The sequence below is a fragment of the Camarhynchus parvulus genome, chromosome 2, assembly GCF_901933205.1.
Source record: "Camarhynchus parvulus chromosome 2, STF_HiC, whole genome shotgun sequence".
NCBI classification, from domain to species: domain Eukaryota; kingdom Metazoa; phylum Chordata; class Aves; order Passeriformes; family Thraupidae; genus Camarhynchus; species Camarhynchus parvulus.
In genome coordinates this window covers 2706316-2730629 of record NC_044572.1, presented here as the reverse complement: position 1 = coordinate 2730629, position 24314 = coordinate 2706316, and the positions used below count along the sequence as shown (strand labels likewise).

The following is a 24314-nucleotide window of genomic DNA, read 5'->3' as shown; positions in this document are numbered from 1 at the left end:
CTGTTCCTTGCTGCATCCCCAGCTCCCTCTTCTCCCTGCCCCAGGATCTGCTGTGAGCCCAGGATCCCTCCTGGGATGGTTTTGGAGCTGTAAGTGGAGATGCCAGGGATTTAGGTGGCATTTGTGAGTGAGGCCAGCCTGTCCCATGGGAGCAGCCAGCTCAGGAGCTGGAGGGGAGAGGATGAAGGGAGGAATGAGAAACCCAATACCCCTCTTGGCTCTGTTGTGGCTTAATTTAGAGCACAGGGGCTCTGCCAGAGTGTTTTTCCATTTAAAGCTGAACCTCTTCCCTTTTGTCCTGCACTGTGCCTTGCAGGGCAGTGGCAGCTGATGGCTGGGGCTGCTGGGGGGGGGGTCAGCAAAGCAGTTTCCAACTCAGTTCTCCTTTGCTTCTTCCCCATTTCTCCCACATCAAGGACTGAAATCCATCTCCTCCTGCCATCCCTGTCCTGCTTTGGGAGGGCAGGAGCCACCCACAGCCCCAGTCCACAGCTCTGAATTCCCATGGGATGGGCTTTGACCCCCCAGCTGACCCTGTGCCCCTTGTCCAAGCAGATCCCAGGGCAGGGAGAGCTCTCCTGTGTCAGTACTGCCTATGTTTAACCACCCTAATGCAACTTAATTCATGTTACAGCCACTTTGGAAAGCTCTTTGCAGGTAAACTGCTGGCAACAGGCCCAAAGGAAAGGAGGACAATTCATCACAGATCATTTCTTGCCAGCAGTTCAGCTGTACTTTGAAATGGAATGCATCCATCAGGCACTTGATGGCTGCTCCATGGAGGAGCTCTGCCCAGCTCCAGGGCAGGAGACAGATTTTGGTTCTCCAAGTGTTTGGAGAACTCATATTTGGAGTTAAGAACAGCCCAAATCCTAACAAGGAGTTCCCATAACTAAATACTGGCAGTAAAATTAACTTTAACTGTACTCACCAGTCTGTGCCAGAGATGTCACCTTTAGCCTGTCACCACCAGCAGCTGCAGTGAGAGGCTGAAAAAACTCAGAGCTTATCAAAAAGCTGCCTGGCACTCGACTTCTCACTGGATGAGGGTTGTCCCAGTGAGGAAATGCTGGGGACTCACAGTGCTTTTATCTGAGAGAGGCAAAAGGATGGCTGGCTGCAAACTGGAGCCAGAGAAATTCAAATTTGAACTGAAACACAGGATTTTAACAGGCTGGTATTTATCCATGAGGGAAAAAATACTACTCAAAGTTCCAAGGGAAGCAGGGGCTTGTGGTGATTTCATATCAGCTGTATCCCTGAAAGAAATGCACAAGTGTGCTGGAGAGATCCTGGGGCTGAGATCTCCAGTGGGGGGATTTTTCAGGCAGAAAGAGAAAAATATTGTCATTGGTTTTGTTCTCTGAGTGATGGGTTGGGGTGCAGAGGGCTGCTGCTCCCAAGGTCTGCCAGGGTTTCTTATATTTAGCAAAATGCTGCAAGAAAATTGGTCTCATCCTTTGAAAAGTGGGAATCAACAAGAGCCAGAGAGGCAAAACGATGGCTGGTTGCAAACTGGAGCCAGAGAAATTCAAATTTGAACTGAAACACAGGATTTTAACAGGCTGGTGTTTATCAATGGAGGAAAAAAACCACTGAAAGTTCCAAGGGAAGCAGGGGCTTGTGGTGATTTCATATCAGCTGTATCCCTGAAAGAAATGTGTGTTGGAGAGATCCTGGGGCTGAGGATTTCCAGTGGGGGGATTTTTCAGGCAGAGAGAACAATATTGTCATTAATTTTGTTCTCTGAGTGATGCGCAGGGGGCTGCTGCTCCCAAGGTCTGCCAGGGTTTCTTATATTTAGCAAAATGCTGCAAGAAAATTGGTCTAATCCCTTGAAAACTGGGAACCAGTAAGAGCCAGCACGGGGAGAATTCAAGCCAGGTCACTTTGGGGAAGTGCATTTCAAAATACTGAGAAGCCCTGGACATTGTGCACTCCCCACTCTGACAGGAGACAGATTGCACATTTCCATCAGCAGCAGCTGCCCACAGGTACAGGCTGCCTAAATCAACTGCTTTATAGTGCTTGGATTCTTTCTTTGATAAATATCTGGTGGTGCAGAAAAAATGAGAAAATGCTTCTGTGCAGCACCAAACAATACAAGGTTAAAGAAATGAGTGTTGCAGCACTTGAGAAGAGGTTTGCAGGAGAGCCATGTGTGTTCTGTGAGATGCCAGTTTCCTCCCTGTGCTTCAGGGGCTGACTCAGAGCTCTTTTCCTGGAGAGAGGTTTGATCTTCACATCTTCCCTGGGCCAGGGCACAAGGAAGGGCAGCAGATGCCTCTGCTCTGCTCCTGGGAAAATATTATTGATTCACACTCCTGTGTAAGTGAAATCAGAACCTGCAGCTCCAAGTTCCAGCCTGAATTTAGCAGCCACTGCACAGCACAGCTCCCACAGCCCTGCTCCTGCTCAGGCAGCCTTTCCAAGGGATCTGCTCCCTCCTGCAGGTCCTTCAAATCCCCACCAGAGGATTCCTCCCCTCTACAGAGACATCAGCGTGGAGCAGAAACCAAACCTGTGGCTCCTCTCAACTCAGGATTTCTTCCTCAAGTTGTCCAGAGATGATTGAGGGTTACAAGATGCTACTGGCAGGAAAAATATTACAATGGATGATCCTGCTTTTTGTGAGAGAGGCCCCTGAGAGCTGGGCTGAGCTCTAGGGCAGTGCAGCAGCCTCATGAGCACAGGGAGGGTTAATTCCCTGCTAACTCCCAGGTGCTGAGCTTATCCCCAGCTCCCTGATTTCCTCCATCAGGGACTCCTAAAATTGTTCGAAAAGAAACATTTCTTGAAGAGAGACATTTCTGAACCTAAACAGGAAAAAAAGACAGGGACAACACATCTGGAGTGACTCCTGCTTTGCTTTTTTCCACTCTGCACAGGGGAGTCAGGATGAATCCCTGTGCTGGGGAAGGGAGCAGTGGTTTTCATGCCCAAAAATCCACTTTGCACTCGTGGTGCTGGCTGGGGTTAAAGCCTGACAAACTTCAGGCTCATAACGAGTCGGCTGACAAAGCAAAGGAGAAAAAAGAAAAGCTTTCAAGACTTTCAAGTGAGAAACAAAGCAGCACTGTAAAAAAATCCTGGCTCTCCATTTGCCTGGAATCCCCAAGGCTGCCCTGCACTGGCAGGCTGCATGGCAATGCCTGATTAGCTTGCACTCTGTGTCCTCACTGTGCTGCAGGAGAGAAGGACAGGGCTGGCAGGGTTTGCAGCAGCTCCAAAAGTCCCAGCACTGCTGCAGTGAAGACCTGCCTGCATTTTATAGCATTTCTTCCCAGGGAGAACAAGATCTGCCTGATGGATGAATGCAGAGACCCAGAAACGGGGAATTCATAACCTGGATGGCAAGTTTTTTATGGAATGAGCTGAATTTAAGGTAGGTTGACTCATTGCAGGGGTAATCTGCATAGCTCTTCAGTGGAAACTCAGTGGAGTTTCAGAAAACTGCTGCATGTTCAAGCAAAGGAAGAGGTTGGAATGATGAGAGGAGCCCACCCAGAGCTGATTTGCAGATAGTCCCAGGTCAGCCTAATCCTGTCCTGAGCACTGAAGTGCTACAGAAAGCCTGAGACAGGCAGGTAGCAGTGTGGGATAAAAACAGAGCTTGTTTTGTTCTAAGGAAGGGGGCTGGCCTAACTTTTGTACAGCAAATTCCTTCCTGAGCTGATAAAGGCAGCAGCAGATTGAATATCAAGCCCTCCCAGGGAACACTGTGCTGAAACCTGGAAGGTTTTGTCCCAAATCCCCCTGCAGAATTGCAGCTTCCCAAACGACACCCACCAGCCCTGCTTGCCAAGCCTCAGAGACACAAACTGCTGACACATAAAACCTTCACTTTTTGTATTTCATCTCTGTTTCTCATCCTCTCTTGCAAAAGCTGAAGAAGTGACACGATCTGAGGCTGCAGAATGACACTGGTGCCTGGGCTCTGTCCCTGCTCTGTAGCCCAAAGGACTGGCAATATCTGGATTAACTCTTTGGTGTGTGGGGCTGAACAGCCTCTGCAAAACTATCCCTCACTTCCTCCATTGTGACTTGATGCAGTTAAGAATCCTCCCCTTTGGCTGTCACAGTCTCCTTCAGAGCAGCCTTCAGACTTTTGCTCTCATCCATCTGGAAGCCAAGCCTGCAAGGAAACAAAAGGAAAAACCTCCCTGTGAGCTGGGGAGCTTCAAAGCAAATTGAGAACAGTCACCTGTGTTCTGGGGACAAAACACCGAAACCCAGAGCCCTGAGAAAGAGCAAACTGAGCCCTTGCTCCTCCTCTCCCTGAGGCGGGACAGAGTAACCCCAGCATGGAGAAAGGGAGAACATACCTCCTGCTCAGCTCCTCCACCTGAGATTCCAGGGGCAGCTCAGACAGGGATGCTGAGAGCTCCTCTCTGTCACTCACATGCAAGGGGAGGCTGGGCTGGGCTGTGGATTCAATCACAGAATGGAGTTTTAGCAAAACAGCAAATCAGTTTTGGCAGCATGCTGAGTCAGTGTCAAAAACCACTGAATTTATTCTCTCAAATAATGTACTTAATCTCTTAAATAAATATTTAATCTCCTAAATTCTATGTTACATCCATAACATATCATAAATATATGACAGAATTATTTTAATTTCCTTCCAGCAAAATGCAAACATGATGTATTTACATTTCAGGGCTAAATACATGCCTACATATGTAGGGAGGAAAACAATGAATTCAAAATAGTGAAGTGACCAAAACAAGAGGTTACAAACAGCTGAAAAGGATTAATTTGATGGTAATCTTGTAATTGTGTTTCAGATTATGACAGCTGTGGCTTCCTGAATGTCTGGGACAAAGTTTGCACGTGGCACCCATTGAAACAACTTTTGTAAAGCACTTTGATCCTCAGCATAAACAAAATGTAGGTTAAATGTACTTCAAACCAAGGTTCTCACTCAGGAATGCTTTCCTAAATAAAGATCTACCCAAAACATGCAGCTCTGGTCATCCCAAAAGAATTCAGAAACTTTTTTCAGGGTGATAGAGAAACATATAATTCAAATTTACAGTTGGGACCGGAGAAGCAAAACCTGTGACCAGTGAATCCCTGCAGTGGAAGGAGGAGCAGAGAAGTGTTCAGGGAACTCAGAAAGGAGAGCAGGAAGGGAGCAGAGCTATTGCAGAGGATGCTGAACTCATCCCAGCCCTGAGGGACTGCAGGGTGATCTCTGCTCTAGACAGAAGGCTGAATCATTCTAGTAAACGTAAATAAATTGCTTTCTCTGAAACAATCAATAGCCAGCACTACCTACTTGGAGACAGATAACGTGAGGGAAAGATTTGTGTGGATCAGCCCCAAATAAATTATAAAAATGGGGAAAGCAGCTCAATGAAGAGAACAAAAGGCTGGAGCTGGCTGCAGTCCTTATGAGTGGGAATCCAGCACCAGGACAGGGAACAGCCAGGCTGGAATCTGTGCTCTGCTCCTACTGAACACTGCAATTGCTGGTTTGTGCTTGTGTTGTCATGTTGGCACATTTCTGTAACCCTGTCCCCAGTTCATTTCCCTCACAACATCAAATATCTTCAAATTTGGTATTAAAACACTAAATCCTCCTTGTGTGGAATTATCTGAAAGAACCTGGTTGGAGAGTACTGAACTCTGACAAAAACAAATGAGAAGAAAAGGCTGCATTGTACAGCTAAAAAATGCTTTTGATCTTGAGGCTGTGCTTTCCAGGGCTGAGGAAAACCTTCTGTTACTTACCTATCCCTCCTCTGGGATTATTCTTTGATAATTTGGAATTTGGATACAACAGGAAAAAAAAGCACAGAAAATGAAAAGCCTGAATGATTTAAAAACACAACTGGGTTGTTTGCAGCTCCTTAGCATCATTATCAACTTCCCTTGAATTGAAGGGACCAGAAACATTAGACTAGCAATTAGATCAGCTCCCTACAATTTTGTACTTTCAGAAAGAAAGGAAAATATTATGTTAATTAGCAGGTTCTCTAGTCTCTATTTTGTACTGAAGCTTTTCATTTTTTCTTATTTCCTCAACCACTGGCATGAAAGCATTGAGATAACCTCCATGTTCTGCTGAAGAGGTGTACTACAGACTTGGTTCTTGTACAAACTCGAATTTTGGCACTTCACAAAGCTCTCATCAAAGCAGGGGAGTGAAATAGATTGTTACCTACTCATCTCATGGATTTAGAGAGGATTTCTCCTTATTAGCCTTACTGCCAATCCTTTTCTACTTTTACTTTTAGTCCTTAAGCAGAGGAGATTAATGAACTAAATATTTAGTGAGAAGGGATCTGTCACTGGTGAAAACAGCAATGCCAGCCAGCAGAGGGGAGTTACTAAAACTTTACTACAGCACAACAAAACTTGACCAAAAAGCCTCAGGACTTGGAGAGTTTGTCTCTCTTGCAAGGGGAAGATTTGATAACAGAACACATCAACACTTCACCAGGTTGTGTAAAAGTCTGAGCACTCAGAAACTCAGTTAAATTCTGTACAAAACAGCACCAAAATGCTCCCAGACTTCTGGGATCTAAATTTTTCTGCTCTCAACTAATACAGGTGAGACAACTCTAAGAATCAGGGCTCATAAAAAACCACATGAGAATGAGTCAGTGTGGGCTGGAGCCCCTTCCCAGGACACAGCAATCCTGCTCTAAGGAACAAATCCATGTTTTACACAGAGAAGCAGGTCTGAAGAACCCATTCAGTCCCCATTCCATATAAAGGTTCCTCTGAAGGGCTCATCCAAGGTTTCTAATGAGCCCTGTGGTCACCCTAACTCAGCCTGACACCACCCCAACATTTGCCAAATTGAAATTCCCCTCCCTGCTGTTCATCTTCTGGCATTTGAAGTCTTATCACTTTATGAAAATACACATAAAAAGGGAAACCACTGGAAAATTTTCCTTAAGAATATGTGCCATTTTATTGGTTTAGACACTTTACAGAATCAGAGTCCTTAAGCAATAAAAGGATCTGATCAGGGAAATAAAAATTTAACATCCACCATGAATTCTTCTTCTTTAACTACGCCAGGGAGGCTTTCATATTTATAGCAGGAGATTATCACGTTCATGGGATAATAAATTACATCAGATCTAATTACTTCATCACCAGCAATAGTTTTTCATAGGCACTGACAGGCCTTAAATTGGGATATGTCCTTTAATTCTGCTCTTAACCTTCAGCTGAATCCCTCAGGCACGAGTGCAAAGAGCTCTGGGGGCAGCACAGAGCAGGGAAAAGCTTTTTTTTCTGGAATTATCCCATGGAAACACACTGCAAAAATCCTGGTCCCACTCAGACCTGTGGGAAAACCCTCTTTGGTGGAGAAGGGCCAGGATTTTGCCTCCTGCCTTGCTGCTGGCTCTGAGCAGGTCCCATCACCATGTGCAAGGTCAAGCACTGGGCTGGGTTTGGCAGGTGGAGCACAAATGTTGTCACTGTCTGTAAAGGCCAGAGGTGAAATAGGGGACGTGGCTGTGGCTGAGGGTGGCAGTCACATTTTCTGGAAAAATCCCTTTGCCCAGGATTCTTCTCCTGGGAAGCTGAGAAACCTCAGAGAAAAATGAAAACAATAATTATCTGATTTGCTTCTCCTGTGTTTTGCTCCTTTGGAATGTGTTTGGAGATTGTTTCACTGGTTTCATGTGAGTTGTTTTCACTCATTGACCAATCACAGCCAAGCTGTGTTGGGACTCTGTAAGGGCTCTGTAAGTTTTCATTATTATCTTTTTAGCCTTCTATAAGTATCCTTTCTGTATTCTTTAGTATAGTTTAGTATAGTATTCTTTAATATAATATAGTATCATAAAATACTAAATTAGCCTTTAATATAATATAGTATCATAAAATAATAAATCAGCCTTCTAAGAGCATGGAGTCAGATTCATCATTCCTCCCTGCCATGGGGCACCCTGAAAATAAAATAGCTGAGGGCTCCCCTTGACCTTTTCTGCTCCTCAGGGCAGGCTCCTGGGCAGTTGTGCTGCTCTCTGGATCCACCTGCAGCTTTTCAAACTGCTCTTCCAAGCTGTCACTCTGCCACTGCTCTTCCTGGAGCTTCTTCTCAGCTTCCAAGGCTTTGTCGCTGCTTTCCTCCACCCTGACAGGCAAAAAAAAAAAATTAAAAAAAATGTTCAGCTGATTTGTGTCATGTCAAATCTGTCTTGGTACTGAATCCTGCTTCTTCCAACAGAAGGGAAAGAACTTTCCATGCATCCAAAGGCAGAAATCCCAGTGAAATTGTATCAGGTGACATCTTCTAAATATGCAAAAAGAGAATTAACTGACGAGTACAGTTAGAAACAATGGGTTTGTTCGCTCAGATCCCTTAATTCTGGCTCCCTGTGTGAATTCACCCCTCAGATGAGCAGGGAAGCTGCAGATTGCTGAGGAGAGATTTTTTATTAGAGGAATAATAAACTGAATTTTTTAGCCACTCTGGGACAGCTTGGAAGGCAAATAGTTTACAAAAACACAGTTTAACATTTGCGTCAGTTATCTGAGAGGAAGAAAAGAAACTTCTGCTTTCAATAAACTTGGCAATTAGACATGACCATGGATGGGAGAGAGTGGAAAAGAAACTGGTGGTTACATCCCAAAAAAGCAAATTGCCTCTCTCCATCCTGAGTAACATCTCAGAGAATTAACAGCAAAAATCTGATGTGCACCCACAGATGCTGCCAGTGGGGCAGTGACTGACACCAAGTGATTCCAAGGAGTTTAAAGCTAAAAAGAAACACAGATTGACTCACTGGATTGGACTGAATAAGAGCATTTCCCTCCTGACCCCATGGGTGGAAGCTGGTTACTCTCTGAATCAAGACACTTGATTAGTTTATTTCCCTCCTAGCTGGCATAACTAAAAAAAATTTATTACAACTCTAATAAAATTATATCGCTGGTTTAAAAATGTAGCTACAGGCAAGACTCGACCTCCTGTGGCAGTGAATTCCCAGGCTGGTGATGTGCTCTGAGACATTTTATTCCTCTCAGTGGTTCTGCATTCAATAAATTTTCATTTGACCCTGGCATTCCTCTGGCACCCACTTTGCACAAAAACTGAAGGAAAAATGGCAAGATCTGTGGGATTTTTAATGGAATCATCTGCCAATAGGAATAATTTAAACTAAAATGCTGTAGAAAAATCCCCCTTGTAACAATTCCCAGGGCTCTTCTCTTGATTTAAGCATTATCTGTGTTACCTGAACTTTGTTACACCCCAGCAGTGGAGGGAAGAGGAAGAAAACCTGATTTTTGAAAATATATTCACGTTCAAATCTGACTGGTGCTATATTACCCTGAGGTCTTCCAAGAGTTATTGCACACAGTCTCACAAAATTTATGTTACCTGCTTGATAAATGTGTGATAACTGTGCAGCTGCTGAATCATCAGTTTATGGCACATTTTACAAGCAACTATGCATTTCATTGACTCTGTTTTTCATTACCCCATGCTGGTGGTGGCCACACTTCAGTTCCCACTCACAGCCCCATCCTCATCTGACTGCACAGCTCTATTAAAGTCACCAGGCTTACAAGCATGAAAAAGATTTTTCCCAGCATGTATTTCCAGAATTTACCTTTAAAAGCACCTTTTCCACAGTTCTAAAAGAAAAAAAATCTATTTTTTTCTGACTGTGATTAATCATGCAGGACAAAAGTGATACAAGTGAGAATGATGACTGTGGTAAATGAAAGCAAGTAAGCAAACAGTGCTTATTGTATTGACAAGCACACAGACAGGAATATACTCCCAATATTGGAATACAGATTTGGGAATCAAATAACACATACTGGGAAAAAAACAGTAACTGAAAGGTGTCAAAAAAATTACTTTGCTTTCTCTTCTCTCCTAAGACATGGTTGGCTTTTATCATCTTACATTGAATTGAATCATAGAAAACAAAATTAAAAAAAAAATCACTGCTATGCCTCTGTTAAACCAGAATAAATTCATTTAGAAAAGGATACAATGGAACTTCAAAAGAATGTGAAAAGCTTTGGAAGAGAATATTATAACAATAATTACAGTATTTACTACTGATGAATAATATTGCTGCCTCAATAAAGCCATGCATACATTAATACAGCAATTCTGGTTTTATCTAGGTGCAGCAAGCTGGAAGATGGCTCCATTTTTTTCTGCCCTTTGTTCTAAAAGAATAATAAAAAGAATGAATCATCAGCCAGGCAGGGAAATTGAGCAGAATAAAATTGAAAAGCCCCTATTTAAGGCGAGGATGGCAGCGTGTGATGTACTGGAGTGCAGGTCCCAGGCTCTGCAGTGCTCCCTGATCCCAGCAGCCCACAGAGGATGCTGCTGGCAGGATGAGGCTGTACCTTTTCTGCAGCACAGCCAGCAGCTCCAGGAGCTTTCCCTTCTCCTTTTCAGCAGGCTGGCACAGAAGCCTCTGTCTTATGAGCTCTCCCAGCAGCACTTCCCAGCTCAAGCTGTCCGTGTCAGCAGACCTGAGGAAAGCACAAGCACAGAGAGTCTGGTTCCCGCTTCTGGAATAAAAGGAATTAAACAAAGGCAGGATTTGAGCACTATCTCCAATACATTTGTCTGAAGGTGAGGACAGAATGCAGAGCCAGGCTCACTACCTCCCCCCAGCACCCATCTCTAGACTGCAATAAATAGAACAGAAATATTTGGCTATAAAGTCACAGGGAGTGTCATTAAAAAGCTGCTTTCACGATGCTTCCCCTCTCCATCACCCCTGAAAACAAACTTCCACCTCTGATCAATTCATTATCCCTGACTCTCCTCCCACTGCTACTGCCAAAGTAAAAGGAGATTCTATCTCCCAAGTGCTACACTAAACTATTAAATGTCCTGCTATTGATTTTCTCCCTCTGAAAGGCTTCAGGCAGCACTTGCACAATGGCTGTTCTTGTGGCCAAAATGTGCTGAAAGGAAGGGGCAGTTTTCCCATGCATCCCATTATTATGTAGTTCATTATTTCTCTGACCTCTCTGCTTTCAGGAAGACCTTCTTTAGAACAAAAAAAAAAAGGAGGAGAAATCTTGGTGGTTGGGAGTAAAAATGGAAAAAATTGATGTCAAACAAGCAGTCAATTACAGAATTAAGAGAGAAATCAGATGTTAGAGCTCTTGGACAGCCTCAGCTAGGAGGGATGGTGCAAGAAGCTTTCATTACAGAAACAAGGCAAGCAAGGCAAGGATTTCCAGCAGCTTGCAGAGCATGGCAGAGCACTTTCCTTGCTGATAATGAAGTTTATATACCCACCTTGCAGGTGGGATGAGGAAGAAAGGCTCTGAGGCTGCTGACTCCACGAGCACGTCTGGCCCATCGCGGACACTGTGCTGGGGGGAGGAAAGCTGGGTTAGGGCTTCACACAGGGCAGGCTTCCCAAAATTCCAGTCCTTCCCCAGCGGCTGTGTTTTGTGGGGAAGAGCTCCCTCAGCTCACACCTTCACCCAGCACTGGGAGAGGCAATCCCAGCTCTGTGCAGTTTGATGGGGTTTGCATGTCACAGATTTTCCTAACAAAGCGACCCCTGCTCTGCAATGCAGGGCACAACTTGCATTTCCCAATGCCCTTTACAATATATTTCACACAGCTTTATGTATTTCACACAGCTTTATGTATTTCACACAGCTTGATGAAATCTGCTTTGTGAAAACCCTCAGGAAGATCTGTCAGGCTCACTGCTGTAAGAGGAGGAGCCAGCTGATAATACTGGAGTATCACTGCCAGCCTGGATGAGTTTTGCGTATAATGATGTGTGCTTGGGACATCCCATTTCAGTGGGTGCTTGTTTGGGACATCCCATTTAGGTGTGTGTCTGTTTGGGACATCCCATTTAGGTGTGTGTTTGTTTGGGACACCCCATTTCAGTGGATGCTCATTTCCTCAACACAAATTCAGCTGCCCAAAGCCAAGTCCCTGCAGACTTACCCCACGGTTCCTTACTTTAGCTGTAGCTAACAAGATAAAGCCTTAGAATTGTGGAAATGATAGATGTGCCTTCTGGGCTAGGAGTGGTCAATCCTAAAATCAAGTTAAGGTTCATACTGACAGCCTTGGCCCAGCCTAAAAATGCAGATTTTTACTCTGCCCATCTTCAAAAGTTTTAGCATCTATGTATAGAGATTTTCATTTCACCTTTTCTGATAGGAAAAGATGATTCACTACAGCCAAACAGAATTGAGAGTTCATCAGCATATTAAAGTTAATGGAAGGAATGAGCCTTGCTGACCAAGTTATTAACAGCTCTCAGAGTTTTTCAGGATCATTCATTGCCCACCTGACACGTCAGCTCTTTCCATGACAGAGCCCTTGGCCCTGTACACAAGCAATAATTTATGCATTGCACTTAGTGCTTTCCACAAAGCCATTACCCAGCTTTGGTTCCTGCTTACCATCAGCAGACATGTGAGGTAAAAAAAAAGGGGATAAAATATAGATTTGCTCCAGGAGAGCACAACAAATTCTGCAGAGTTAGATGGGGGAGAATTATAACAGCCAGGAGGGTGCAGAAACTTTCAAATTAAAGATGTTTTAACTCCAACTCAAAACTACAGAATTCTTCCTAAATTTTATACTAATCCTCTACTTAGGGATACTCAGCTGATTTTAAAGCCAAATTGGGTGTCTAAAGTAATGAGGTAGGAAATTACACAGAAGAGATCAGTTGTAACTTTATCTTGATGAAAAATTTCCCTCATCCCCATCAGACCAGTCTCAAATCCTCACTATCAATTAGACCATGAACTCTTTAGCAACAAACTCAGCAGCAATTTAACAGGAAAGGATATAACTTGCTGTGGTACCATGGTCCCTTTACACAGCCAGAGTGACCCAGAGTCACATCAGTGTAAACACAAATCAGATTTATTGCTGCACTAAGATTAGTGTAATTTACACAGTCCTCAGCGAGGCTTTAAAGAAGGTGTTTGGTAAGAACAAATGATGTGGTGTGTTTTCAACATTTCTGCATGCAAATCCTACTCAAAGAGCATTTATTGATTTAAATAATGCACCAGTGATTTAGTGCTTACCTAAAATGGCACTTTGCCTTCATTCCCCACCCTGCTCACAGAAATCTGCTCGTTAGAAGCCTCGTGTCTCACAAGGGAAAAGATTCCCAGGCACTTAAGCTGACCACATAAACATTAGCTGAGCGGCAGGAGGAGAAATAGCTGCACTACCACCATGCCAAATCTAGTCATGTCTGCAAGTCTGTACATCCTTCTCAGTTCCAGGACACAAGTCCAAGAGATAATGTGATTAGAGATTCCCATATATTGCAAACAGGCTGTTGGCACAAAGCACTTGTGGTTTGATGAAACTCCCTGGGAAAACCAAGCTCCTGGATTACTCAAACAACTCGAAATATTGACTTTCTGATCTTCTTACCGGGCAGATTCTGTCCTTCCAGCCTCAGGTGATCCTAAGTGCTCAGAGTGGGGTGGATGAGCAGCTCCTGACTTGTCCTATGGATGGGCAGATTTCTTCTGTTAATGGTGGAGCATGTTATAAAAGCAATTACACAGTTCAGAGGAAAACAGCTGCACCAATGCCAAAGCAGCAGCTTTTGATTATTGCTACAAGCAAGCCAGAACTTTTGATTTACAGGGCCTTTTCAGAAGCTCTGCTTTAATTCCCATCCATTGCAGGATGAAAACAAAGCAGAAGTCAGTAAAAAGGGCAGTTTCATATGAAATCAGAGTGCATTAATAAACCAACTGTGCTGGCAGTGATGCTGCTGCACTGTGGGTTGTGTCCCTAACCCAGGTTTGATCCTGGGTTCAATGCTCCAGCCCTCATTCCTGAGGTATTTGGGAGATTCACAACCTCACCATAACCCCAGGAGGGTTTTGGATCAATGAGAATGACATGGCTAAATACTTTTCACAAATCCTGACTGTGAGACAGCAGCAGCTGCTGATGTTGGTGTGACACATTTGTTTGCAGCATCCAAGGGTGCTGAGCACTGAGGAGTCCCCAGTGCAGCCCCAAGTCCTGCTGTCAGTCAGTGACAGTCCTGACATGGCCCATGTGTGGCTGTGATTGGTATTTCTGTGTTTGCTGCTGCTGAAAGTGCCTTGAGTTATGCACAAAGGAACCAGAGGAGTTACAAAAGAGAATCCCTGCTTTATCATCCCATCAGGAAAGACTGTCAGCAGGACAGGGATCCCTGTCTGGAGGCAGCAACCATCTCAGATAAGAAGGGACAAGGAAGAGGAAGAGCAGATGTGAAGTGATTACCAAGTGCGCTCCTCTCATTAATTTGTTTGCCTACCTGATGTGTGAGCTGCCCAATCTCCTTCTCCAGAGTTTTAACCTTTGCTTCTCTGTCAGCCACCGACTGCCTGAGCTCATCTATCAGGGTGTTTTGTTTCTGAATCTCAGGGTCCATCATCTTGTTCTCACCCTTCTTCTGGCTCAGGGCCTTTAAAATCTCCTGCATTTGCTTCTGCTGGCTCTGGTAAAAATAGAAACAGGTGAGATCTTTATTTGGTACAAAATCATTATTTTAAACCCCCCCCAAGACAAATATCCATTTAGGAATGGCAGGGCAAGCCCCTGCCCTAAGCCCATTCCTTAGTGGGATCACACTGGTGTCACTGGTGTCACTTTGGCAATTTGATTTGTTATGTTGACCTGAGCAATGGTCAAATTCAATTTGCTGCCAGCTCTGCTGCTCAGTGTAGCAGAAAACAGAACAAGAAAGGCTAGCCTTTGATAAAGAAGTGACTTTTTTTCCATAAACTGAATGAAACTCAAGATTTCAATGTGCTTTTTGTGGAATTAGAACATGATCAGATCCTGTGACAGTGATATTAAAAGCTGAGGGTACTGTGGGGTGACAGATATGAGGCCAGGCTGTTTCACCAGTAGTTTTGGAGGTTTTTTTTCCACACTGACAAATCTAATACCTATCAGGCAGTTTGTTCTGTCAGGCCAACAACCTGCAAGTAAAGTGCTTTTGTGATAGAAGGGATAAAAGAGATTAACCATCCCTTCCCAAATAAACTTGCATCTTTCTGTACTAATTTTAGTGGGAACACTCAAAAAGTGACAACTGTTCCGTGGCACCCCTAATCTGCTGGTCAGCACCCACAGGGCCTGGTGGGAGAAGGGTGAATGCCAGCTGAGCTAAAACCTACCCACAGCAGCAGGGAAATCTGAGTGGCTTGAAACTAGTGAGGACTTGGATCAGGAAACACAGAATTAACCCTGCTAGGAGGTGGTGTATAAATTTATTTTTATCTCTAATAAATTTGCTATTTTAATTGAGGAAGGGTGTTTAAAACCATGGCAGGACCATGACAGGAGCCATTTATTTCTTTCTCAGCATCTTTGAGCCTTTGTTAAAACTCCTGGTTTTGAAGAGGCCAAATCCTCTCAGCTCCTGCATGTGAGTGTGCACATGGTTTAGTGCTCATGGTTCAGCTTGTGTGTTATGGGCTGTGTAACAAAATAAATGGAAGTTTTGTTACAAACAAAAAAATTCCTCCAGGACTGCAGCCATTCTAAGGGAAAAAAAAAATTAAAAATCTACCAGTGGAGCTGAAAGCAGAATAAAGAACACAGGCCTTGGGTCAGGACTGAAGCCCTTCCTCTACCTACTTCAATCCTTCTGCAAAATGTTTCCGCCAGTCCCTGCAGCTCAGGGCCACTTGGCTGTCACTGTCACACCTGCTGCTGTCTCACAGCCCTTGCATGACCTGATCCAAAATGCAGGAGGACTTCAGCTGACAGGAAAACCTCTGGCTGTCACACTTGGATCCATCAGGCTCCTGTACCCCCTAAGGCTGTGTGTTCCACGAAAGGACATTGTGTTTTATCACCTATAGAACAGGGCTGGGACCACCACAGACTGTACCAGCAAGGCATCTATGAGCTCATCATCGTGCTTCCCTTTCTCCAGCAAGGTTCCAATCTGTCCCTTCAGCATCTTCACTTCTCCACACAGCATTTGGTTCCTGGCTCTTAAGGCATCAAGTTTTTTTTTCAATTCCTCATGGTTTTTTTGGAGAGTGTTGTGTTGCTCAGAGAGTTTCTGCAGTGATGTAAAAGGAAATGAAAGTTATAACTTACCACCAAGCCCCAGGTGCTGTGGTGAGCAAAAAGAATCTCACACATTACCTGGTAGAATCTAAAAAATGGGACTGGAATACTGTACAACTCCTAGGGAAGTAGAAATTATAAATGCTACTGGCTGCCTGCTTGCCAACATCCAAAAAGGGTCTGTTTGCTGAGGAATCCAGGTGGTCTGGGTAGATTCTCCATTATTCTGGATTCTGATTCTCCACTATTCTGTTCAAATGGAGAAGCCCAGAGCCCTACAGATTTAGGAGTGTGAGGGGATGTCTGTATTTGGGATGAAGAATGTGGCACATGTGGCCAAGGGGTGAGAGGGCTGCTAAGGACTTTGGGTGCAGCTGCAGCAGGGCTTGGCTGTGAAGTGGGGCAGAGCTTCCTCCACCAGACCAAGTGGGTTTATGAAATGGTTTTAGGTAGGGTGTAAGGCACCCTGAAGGCAGAACAAGCTATTACACACTGCTCCACACCCTGTTTGGAAACAGAACTCTCTGTCAGCTCACAGGATTCTACCTCCAAAGATTCCTTCTTTTCTTTTTCCAAGCTGCGAATCTTCAGCAAGTTCTTCTCTTGGACTGACAATTTCCTTGCATCAGGAAATGCCAGCAGTCCCTCATCCATCTCCAGCAGTGAAGCTCTCATCTTTTGGTGATTCAGTTTATGCTCCAGCTCGTGAACCTATGGCACAATAATGACAACTCAGCCAGAGCTTTACCAGGGGCACAGGGCAAAGAGGACACAGCCAAAGGCAGCTCAGATTATTTCTTGATATTTTCATGGTTAACTAACACTAGCACTGTCTGGTCTTTCAAATTGAAATTTAGCTGCTAATAAACATGCAGATTTTAGGGCACCTGTGCAGGATGGAGAACTGGGACACATGGGAGGTTTGTGCCTTTGTGGAGCCACATTTGGAGGCCACACAGGCACTCCAGAGCACTGGAATTGCTGTTGTGTGAATCCAAGGGAACTCACCTCTCAACTGCTCACTGCAGGTTGCTTTGATAGTCAGTGGAAGCACCTGGGCACCTCCAGAGCTCAGTTCCTCTGCCCTGCTTTGGAGGAACCTGCCTCACTTTTGATCCAGTGACTGGATTTACAAGATCCCCACTGACTACAGAAGGGGCCTGAGGAGTCTGGATCAGAAAGAAATCTGCACATTAGAGCAGAGAACAGTAGGAACAGTGGTCAGATGAACTCCAGGCAGGGATAAAACAGGGAGAAATGGAATTTTCTCAAAGGAAAGCAGAGGTTAAAAATCTCAGAATGCAAAAAAATCACAGTTTGATGGCATATAATTGAACAGCAGGAAAATGGGAAAATTACAAATCAAATTGCCTGAGAGAAGTTTTATTTAGATGCAGGCAAAACTGCCTCCCTGCCTCCTGCTGACATTTCAGCTAAACTCTGCCCTTCAGAAGACTCAAGAGTTAAAGATTTTACTGAAGCTCCTGAGGGAACAACTTGAAAACCTGATCTGGCCTCAATTCTTCCCATCCGACTTCAAGCACTGAACAAAGGTGTCTAAGTCAGAGCACAGCCACCGACAGGGCTCCTTCTGTTCTCAGTGGAGAGAGGCACCTTCAAAACACCCTGGGACTTGAACTGGGCTGCCACAGCTCTCCAAGGTCACTGAACTCCTTCCTTTGACACAGATGTGAAAGATTCCCAGCTGAAATACCAAAGCTTGCAGGGCTGCAGAGTCATTAACAGGGTGTGCACACATCAACAGAGAGGTGTTAGGAATTAACGAAGAACTAACAGCATTTTTACCTTAATTTCAGGTGATATGTGTACTTAGAAAGAGAATTCCAGCTGAAATGTGCTACAGCCACTGTGCAGGGCTGTAACTCACCTTGCTTTGGAGAAGGACAATTTGCTGAGCTCGCCCACGCCAGCTGCCAGAATTGGTCAAGAGACTTTGGATATTCACATCCTCCCCAACTTCTTTGGCTAAAATCTGGGAAAAGGGATTAACATCAACAATAAGGCTTAAAAGGATGTGTTTGGGAAAGGGAAGGAAAAGCAGCTCTCTCTAACAGGGAGCATAAGCAGTTTTCAATATACACAATTATTTTTGATAGGATGAATATTTAACCATAATTAACCAGGAGAAGAGGTATTGTCCTCATACACACCAGGAATTGAACCAATCTCCCTTGCAAAATTCTGACACAGCCAAACTTAGTACGAAGAGCATTTAAATTATTTATAAAAAGGTCAGCAGAGTTCTATTTTTAGGACCATATTCTCTACTCTGATCTGCATTGCAGGTCTCCTACACAAAGTAGGGAAACCAAAGAGAATCAGAGCACATAATAACACTTAAAACCATCAGGAATCAGAGGAAAAGGTCATTCTGGATGTCATTCCAACAAACTCTTTAAACACATGCTTTAGTTCAAGCAAGACCTTTAATCCCATTGATTCCCATGGCACTGGAACCTACATTAAAAGTAAATACATAATGAAATGCATGGGGAAGGAGGAATGAACCTGGATGTATGTCACAAACAGTTCTGCTGATCTGGGACTTTAAAACTCAGAAGGATTTGCGTCCAGTGGACAGTGGGAGGCAAAACATGAGATCCCTGTGTGCAGGAGCACAATTTCAATTCCAACCCCTACCTTGTGCCTTCATTACTTCCCTGCTCCACTGGAACAACTCATGGGGACCAACCAAAGGCCCAAAGCCCCCAATTTCCCAAGACTGAACCTCCTGCAGGGGTCCCAGCCCCAGAGTGCTCCCTGCAGTGGTACCTTTTGGGTCAGCTTCAGTTCCTGCTTCAAATTCTGGAGCTGGTTCCGATATTCTGTCACTTTTACGTTGGCTGTGCTCAATTTTTCTTGCAGTGCTTTCAGCTCTGGATTTTCAGCCTTGGAGGAGAGGAATGTACTTGGTGAGAACAGAACCCTCAGGGGAAAACTGAAGGGATTAACATCCATGGATCCATCAGGATCACTGAATTATTTTTTCCAGATCTAATTTTTGGGGCATAGAGGGGATATAGGGGAATTTGGTCCCAAAACTGGTGACAGGGACCTTGTTCTACAAAGGAGTTGAGTATCAGCTGCTGATTTCCTCATTTCAACTACAATTCCTACCAAGTTTCCTTCCAGCTTTTTCAGAGCTGATTCCTTGATTCCTGCAGCATCACCACCAAGGGAATGGATTTTTTCTGCAGCTGCCTGTAGCTGGAAAAGAACCCCATTGTTAGTGTGGAATGGGTGCAGAGAACAGCATCACTCCATGGAGTATTAATTAGCAAAAAAGTATAACTTGGGTGTTTAGGTACTCTAAAAAAAACCAAAAAACCCCCTTAATTTTCCCTTGTTTTTTAAAACACAATCAGTAGAAAAGCCTAATTTTATTTTTTTCTGAAATGCTTCCCAAAGAATCATGTTACATTTTACTGTGGAATAACTTCAGAAGATATCTCTGACTTGCTGAGATGGGATCAAATTTCAAGTATGGAGACTTCTGAGGTATTTTATCACCAAAAGTATCTCAAATTAATGTTTATATACATAAATCCAAATCCTGTCCAGCCCAGAATATTTCATAAAAAGCAAATAGTACTCAATAGAGAAATATAACAGGAGAAATCTACCTGACACCCTATGACTCAGATTTAATGGTGTTAAGGTTTTTTTTCTTTAGCTGGGAGCTCTAAAGCAGCATTTTTTAACTGCTTTAAACAACTAATTATTTAAGTATAAAGACTCTGTCTCCTCTTGCTTACCACAGCAAAGGAAAACAGACATACAATCCCTCCTGCTCTGAATCATGCCCTGTGTTGCTGTTGAAAAGATTTCTAAATGGATGAGAGTGCAGGAGTTTGGGGCTGGAAAGGCCAGGGAGTGTTGTTTTAAAAATTTGGGACTTCACTCTTTGAGGTGAGTGGAGAATCTTGATTATTTGCCTGAATTAAAGAAGGCTCTAAGGAAGAGCTCCTTCATTAAAAAGGGGCATCTGGGGAAAAACTCACTCCAGAACCAGCTCTGCTTTCACCCTTTTTCATGGGTTAGGGCCACTCTTCCTATCGAGTTCATAGAGTTTTATATGAACTGATAATAAGGAATTTCAGCTGGAGCTGGCAGCTGCTGGCTCCAGTTGTGAGGAAATTTTCTGCAAACATCCCTTTGCTTACAAGGCCCACCCTCTGCCAAGTGATTGTTCAGTGGCCACACCTTCCATTCTGTTTAGGGGAAAATAATCATGGTAAAATACTTATGATTTACAGATTTTTCAGTTTTCAGGCAAGGAAAGAGCTAAAAATAGGAAAAATAACAGTGTTTTCTAGATATCACTCTGAATTTCTTATAGATACCTCCCAGTGTCCAACATTGCTTTCATTTTATACATCATTCACATCTTCATCTTCTTCCTGAAATGTTTGTGCTCCTTTCTTTTTGGGCCAAAATTTGAGAATATTTAATGTTTCTGTTTGAATAATGGTCATTCCACTTCTGCAGTGGAGGAGAGGAACCAATTTGATTTTTCCTTAAATTATTCATGAATTGCTCCACTACTTGTGTGACTTTGTAGGTCCCAAACTACACCTGATACTTGTTTGCCAACCTGCCAACTGTTTGACAAGACCCCTGTGACCAGAACACTGTGGGTTTATGCAGGAGTTCTCTAAAATTTAATTTAATCTATGACTTCTTGATCTTTCAGCTAGCTGGGGTGCAATTCAGGTAGATGCATGACTCATGATAATAAGTGATGGTGAAAGGCTGAGTCAAAATGCAGCTGTCAGCATTATTGACTCATTTAACTGATGTCTTCTAAGAAAGCAAAGTTCAGGAAAAAAATAAAAATAATAAAAAAAATCACCAATACTGTGTAAGGAAGAGGAGCAGTAGCCAAAGGACAAAGCAAATACTGACATAAGGACATCTCATTTTCAATTCAGCAGCCACCTGAGCAAAATTACTTCTGTGAAAGGTTGGCAAAAAGTCACAGTAAAGTAAAAAATTTAATCTGTCTGAGTGAAGATTTGCTGTCTTATATGATATAGTTTGGTGTTGTCTCAGTTGTGTAAGTACTTATTCCAGAAAACAGCTTTCATTACAGGGATAACAAAAGCTTAGAAGAATAAAGAACTAATTAGTGACTGGTCTTAACGAGGTGGGAATGTAAGACATAAAGGTGTGAAATTTGCCTCTCCTCACAAAAAAAAAAAAAGAGAAATAGCATTGACAAAATGGTAGAAAAGTCTCTGAGCTTCTACAAATGAACATTCCTAATTGCTGTTTAATAAATCCTTGGCTCATTATAACTTGGGGATATCCTTTCCTATAGGATATTCACCTGCAGAGGTGAAGTTTGATTCCTCTGCCGAGGTGAAACAGCTGAGGGAACATCATGGACAGAAATGACCACAAAAACCCCAAGCAAACACAGATTTAAGAGCAAATACAACATGGGAACATGAACCAAACCCATTTTTTATCCCAGAGGCTGGTTTTCCATGTTTTATCATGCAATAAGAACAAGAAAAATGCCTCACTTCTCTCTCCAGCTCCTTGACTCTGTGATTCAGCTGCTTCACTCTGGCTCTCTCACTCTCAAACTCAGCAGTCACCTCCCGGTTCTTTTTGGCCAACTCGACAATTTTAGTGGCAGCAACGTCTCCAGCTAAACCAGACACCCCTGAAAGGACACATCAAAGCAGAGAGCACATCTTACAGGCAGGATTCAGATTCAGAACAGAGCAGGCTTTTGTTCTCTGTCACAATGAACTTGCATTGTTCCATCCCTTCCTCTCTGAGCTGTGCCAGGCACTCCAGTGAACAAGTGAGGGAAGAGATGTCAGAGGTGCCAGCTGCATGGGTTGGCCCTTTGATTCAGCAGCACAGCCACATTTCACACTGTGCCAATGTTTACATACATAAATCCAAATCCTGTCCAGCCCAGAATATTTCATAAAAAGCAAATAGTACTCAACAGAGAAATATAAAAGGAGAAATCTACCTGATACTCTATAACTGAGATTTAATGGTGGTTGTAGCCACATTTTTACCTAGAGAGGGCAGTGGTGTTTCTTGCTCACTGCTGGGAAGGACAGCTGGGAACAGGATTTTTTGGCATTATCACAGAAAAAGGCAACATTCTGCTTTGCCTGGTTGTTTACTACAGGAGGAGTTGCTGGAACAGAGGTGTGAACGTTTCTAGACATCAGTCCTCAAAGGTCGGGCACAATATTACAGCTGGGTCCTGGACAAGGTCCAGGAAATTTCATTGTGCCTATTTATAACTCCCTTGGGATTACACAGGGAGCTTTACTGCATGACTCTTTTAATTAGCCACGTCACTGGCTCCCTCATCAGGGAGGGTTTGATTAGTGCCACAAACAAAGCAAACCCCAGGCCTGGCTGTTGTGTCACCTGGCTCTGGTTAACACCACACAGGTGAAGCAAAGCTCTTGTACAAGTGCAAAATCAATGTCATGGCAAACAATGTCCACAGAAACCTCCAGCTCAGCAAGGAACATGAGCCTGCAACAACAAACCCTTGGTGGGGGTGTGCAGACTGAACTTGGCTGCTGTCATTGCTCTTAACTCTTTCATCCTCTGCAGTAATCACTTTTCTCTGATATTCATGGACTGGGGTGGGATGAGAGGTGAGAGATCACTCCCAAGTGAATGCTGAGGCCCATACAGCCCCAGGGACATTAAGGGAGCCACACAGAATACAGCTGCGAACAGAATTTGTTCCTATGCCACTGCTTAAAAACCTTGTTAAGAACACAATTTATTGTTTTGAAGGAATTTATTTTAAAAGCGTTTAAAATGCTTTTTTAAAAGCACTTTAAATCAATTCATTATTTTCAAAAGCACCGTTCTCGCTCCTTTGTGTGATTTGTGTTACCCCTCCCACCTAGGAGCTACTTTTACCTCAGTTTTCAGGACAGATAACGGCTGCTGAGAATCACAGTAAATACTAAATTAACCAAAGCCAGGTTGCTGCTTCCATGTTAAATTGCTGGTCTTCAAATGCATTGCACACACTCACCCAAGGCTTTTCACTCCCAAGCCATGTGGGGATTGCCACAATACTGAGAGGAAAACAGAGGCAAGGGATTGGCATCAGCCAGAGAAGCTGCAACAGCACATCTGGCTCCTGGTCCTGACCAGGAAGAGATTATCACCTCTCCTAAACTTAAACTACAGCTGCTTTTCAAGGATTAAGGTGGAATTTAATGTTATTTAGTTCTCCTCGTTGCTGGTTTCGCCCTTCTCTTCAAGCCTGGTCATCACTGCTGTCCTGACCAACAGTGGCACCCAGTGGAGAAGGTGCAGCCTGCACAGTTCAGTTATCAGAAAAACACCAAAATCACTTTAGAAGCTGAATTTTGCATTCATCCAGCATCCTTCCTCTGCCCTGTTCGAGCAGAAAAAAAAGGAGCCTGAATAAGAAATTTAACCCTACAGAGCAGAGAAAATTGCAGCACAGCTCTTTGACACTAACAGCAAGTTTTCCAAAATATTATTTCTACGGAACATCATTATTTTTGTGGCAATTTTGTGCAAGTTTACAGTTTTATGAGGAACAGAAATCACTGTGTACCTTAACAGAGCACTATTCTTTTCAGGGACATTTTTTTGTCATCAGCACCAAGCAAACCAACATGGGGAGAACACAAAGTTGCTGTGTTTACCTGACAGAGCCAACCTCTCCTCCTTTACTCTTTTCTGGAGCTCTGTTATTTCAAAATCTTTCTCTGCCATCAGTCTGTAGAGCCTGCAGTTCTCATCCCGGAGCTCTCGGAGCTGATCCTGCAGCTGCTCATTCTCAGCCTCAAAGAAACTGGGGAAAAAATTAACCATACTGGTAAATCATGCACAAATAGGTGCTCCTAGAAATAAAATAATAAAACAACTGCATGATAGATGGGCTGAGCTTATCAAGAGTGAGTTTACTGAATTAGGCAGAATGTCCTAAACCTCAGCTAAGAACACAAGCTGATTATCTGATCTATTCAGATAACATCTTAAAAAAAATAAAAATTGCACTTTCTTGAGCTGTCTGGGGTAAAACATCACAGAACAGGTGTATTGAGGTTACCAAATAGCGTCATTGCAGTGTTACTTACCTGCCTCTTCAGAGGGAATCAGGCAGCATTCAGCATGTGGGACATTCAGGCTTTCTTTTCTGTACTTGACAAAGCCAAGAGAAGCCAACAGAGCATTGACTATAAAGCTGCCCCTGGGGTCTTTTAAAAAATCA

At 43.6% G+C, this 24314-nt stretch overlaps 1 protein-coding gene across 3 annotated transcripts in view; it reads right to left on the bottom strand.

Annotated features, from left to right (window-relative positions):
- Nucleotides 1–24314, bottom strand: part of CCDC13 (coiled-coil domain containing 13) — a 33296-nt gene that overhangs the window by 1436 nt on the left and 7546 nt on the right. For 2 of the 3 annotated variants that reach the window (XM_030943100.1, XM_030943101.1), the window contains exons 3-15: nucleotides 23746–23894; nucleotides 21595–21737; nucleotides 19184–19273; nucleotides 18839–18955; nucleotides 17934–18038; nucleotides 16592–16756; nucleotides 15861–16037; nucleotides 14274–14456; nucleotides 13388–13464; nucleotides 10345–10473; nucleotides 7950–8104; nucleotides 4326–4425; nucleotides 3865–4135 (exon numbers count right to left, since the gene is read on the bottom strand). In XM_030943100.1, the coding sequence (XP_030798960.1) occupies nucleotides 4054–4135; nucleotides 4326–4425; nucleotides 7950–8104; nucleotides 10345–10473; nucleotides 13388–13464; nucleotides 14274–14456; nucleotides 15861–16037; nucleotides 16592–16756; nucleotides 17934–18038; nucleotides 18839–18955; nucleotides 19184–19273; nucleotides 21595–21737; nucleotides 23746–23894 (1672 nt within the window). In that variant the 3' untranslated portion in view covers nucleotides 3865–4053. Of the gene's footprint in view, nucleotides 1–3864; nucleotides 4136–4325; nucleotides 4426–7949; nucleotides 8105–10344; nucleotides 10474–13387; nucleotides 13465–14273; nucleotides 14457–15860; nucleotides 16038–16591; nucleotides 16757–17933; nucleotides 18039–18838; nucleotides 18956–19183; nucleotides 19274–21594; nucleotides 21738–23745; nucleotides 23895–24314 lie in introns of those variants that run through there. The other variant, XM_030943102.1, reaches the window with a different exon arrangement.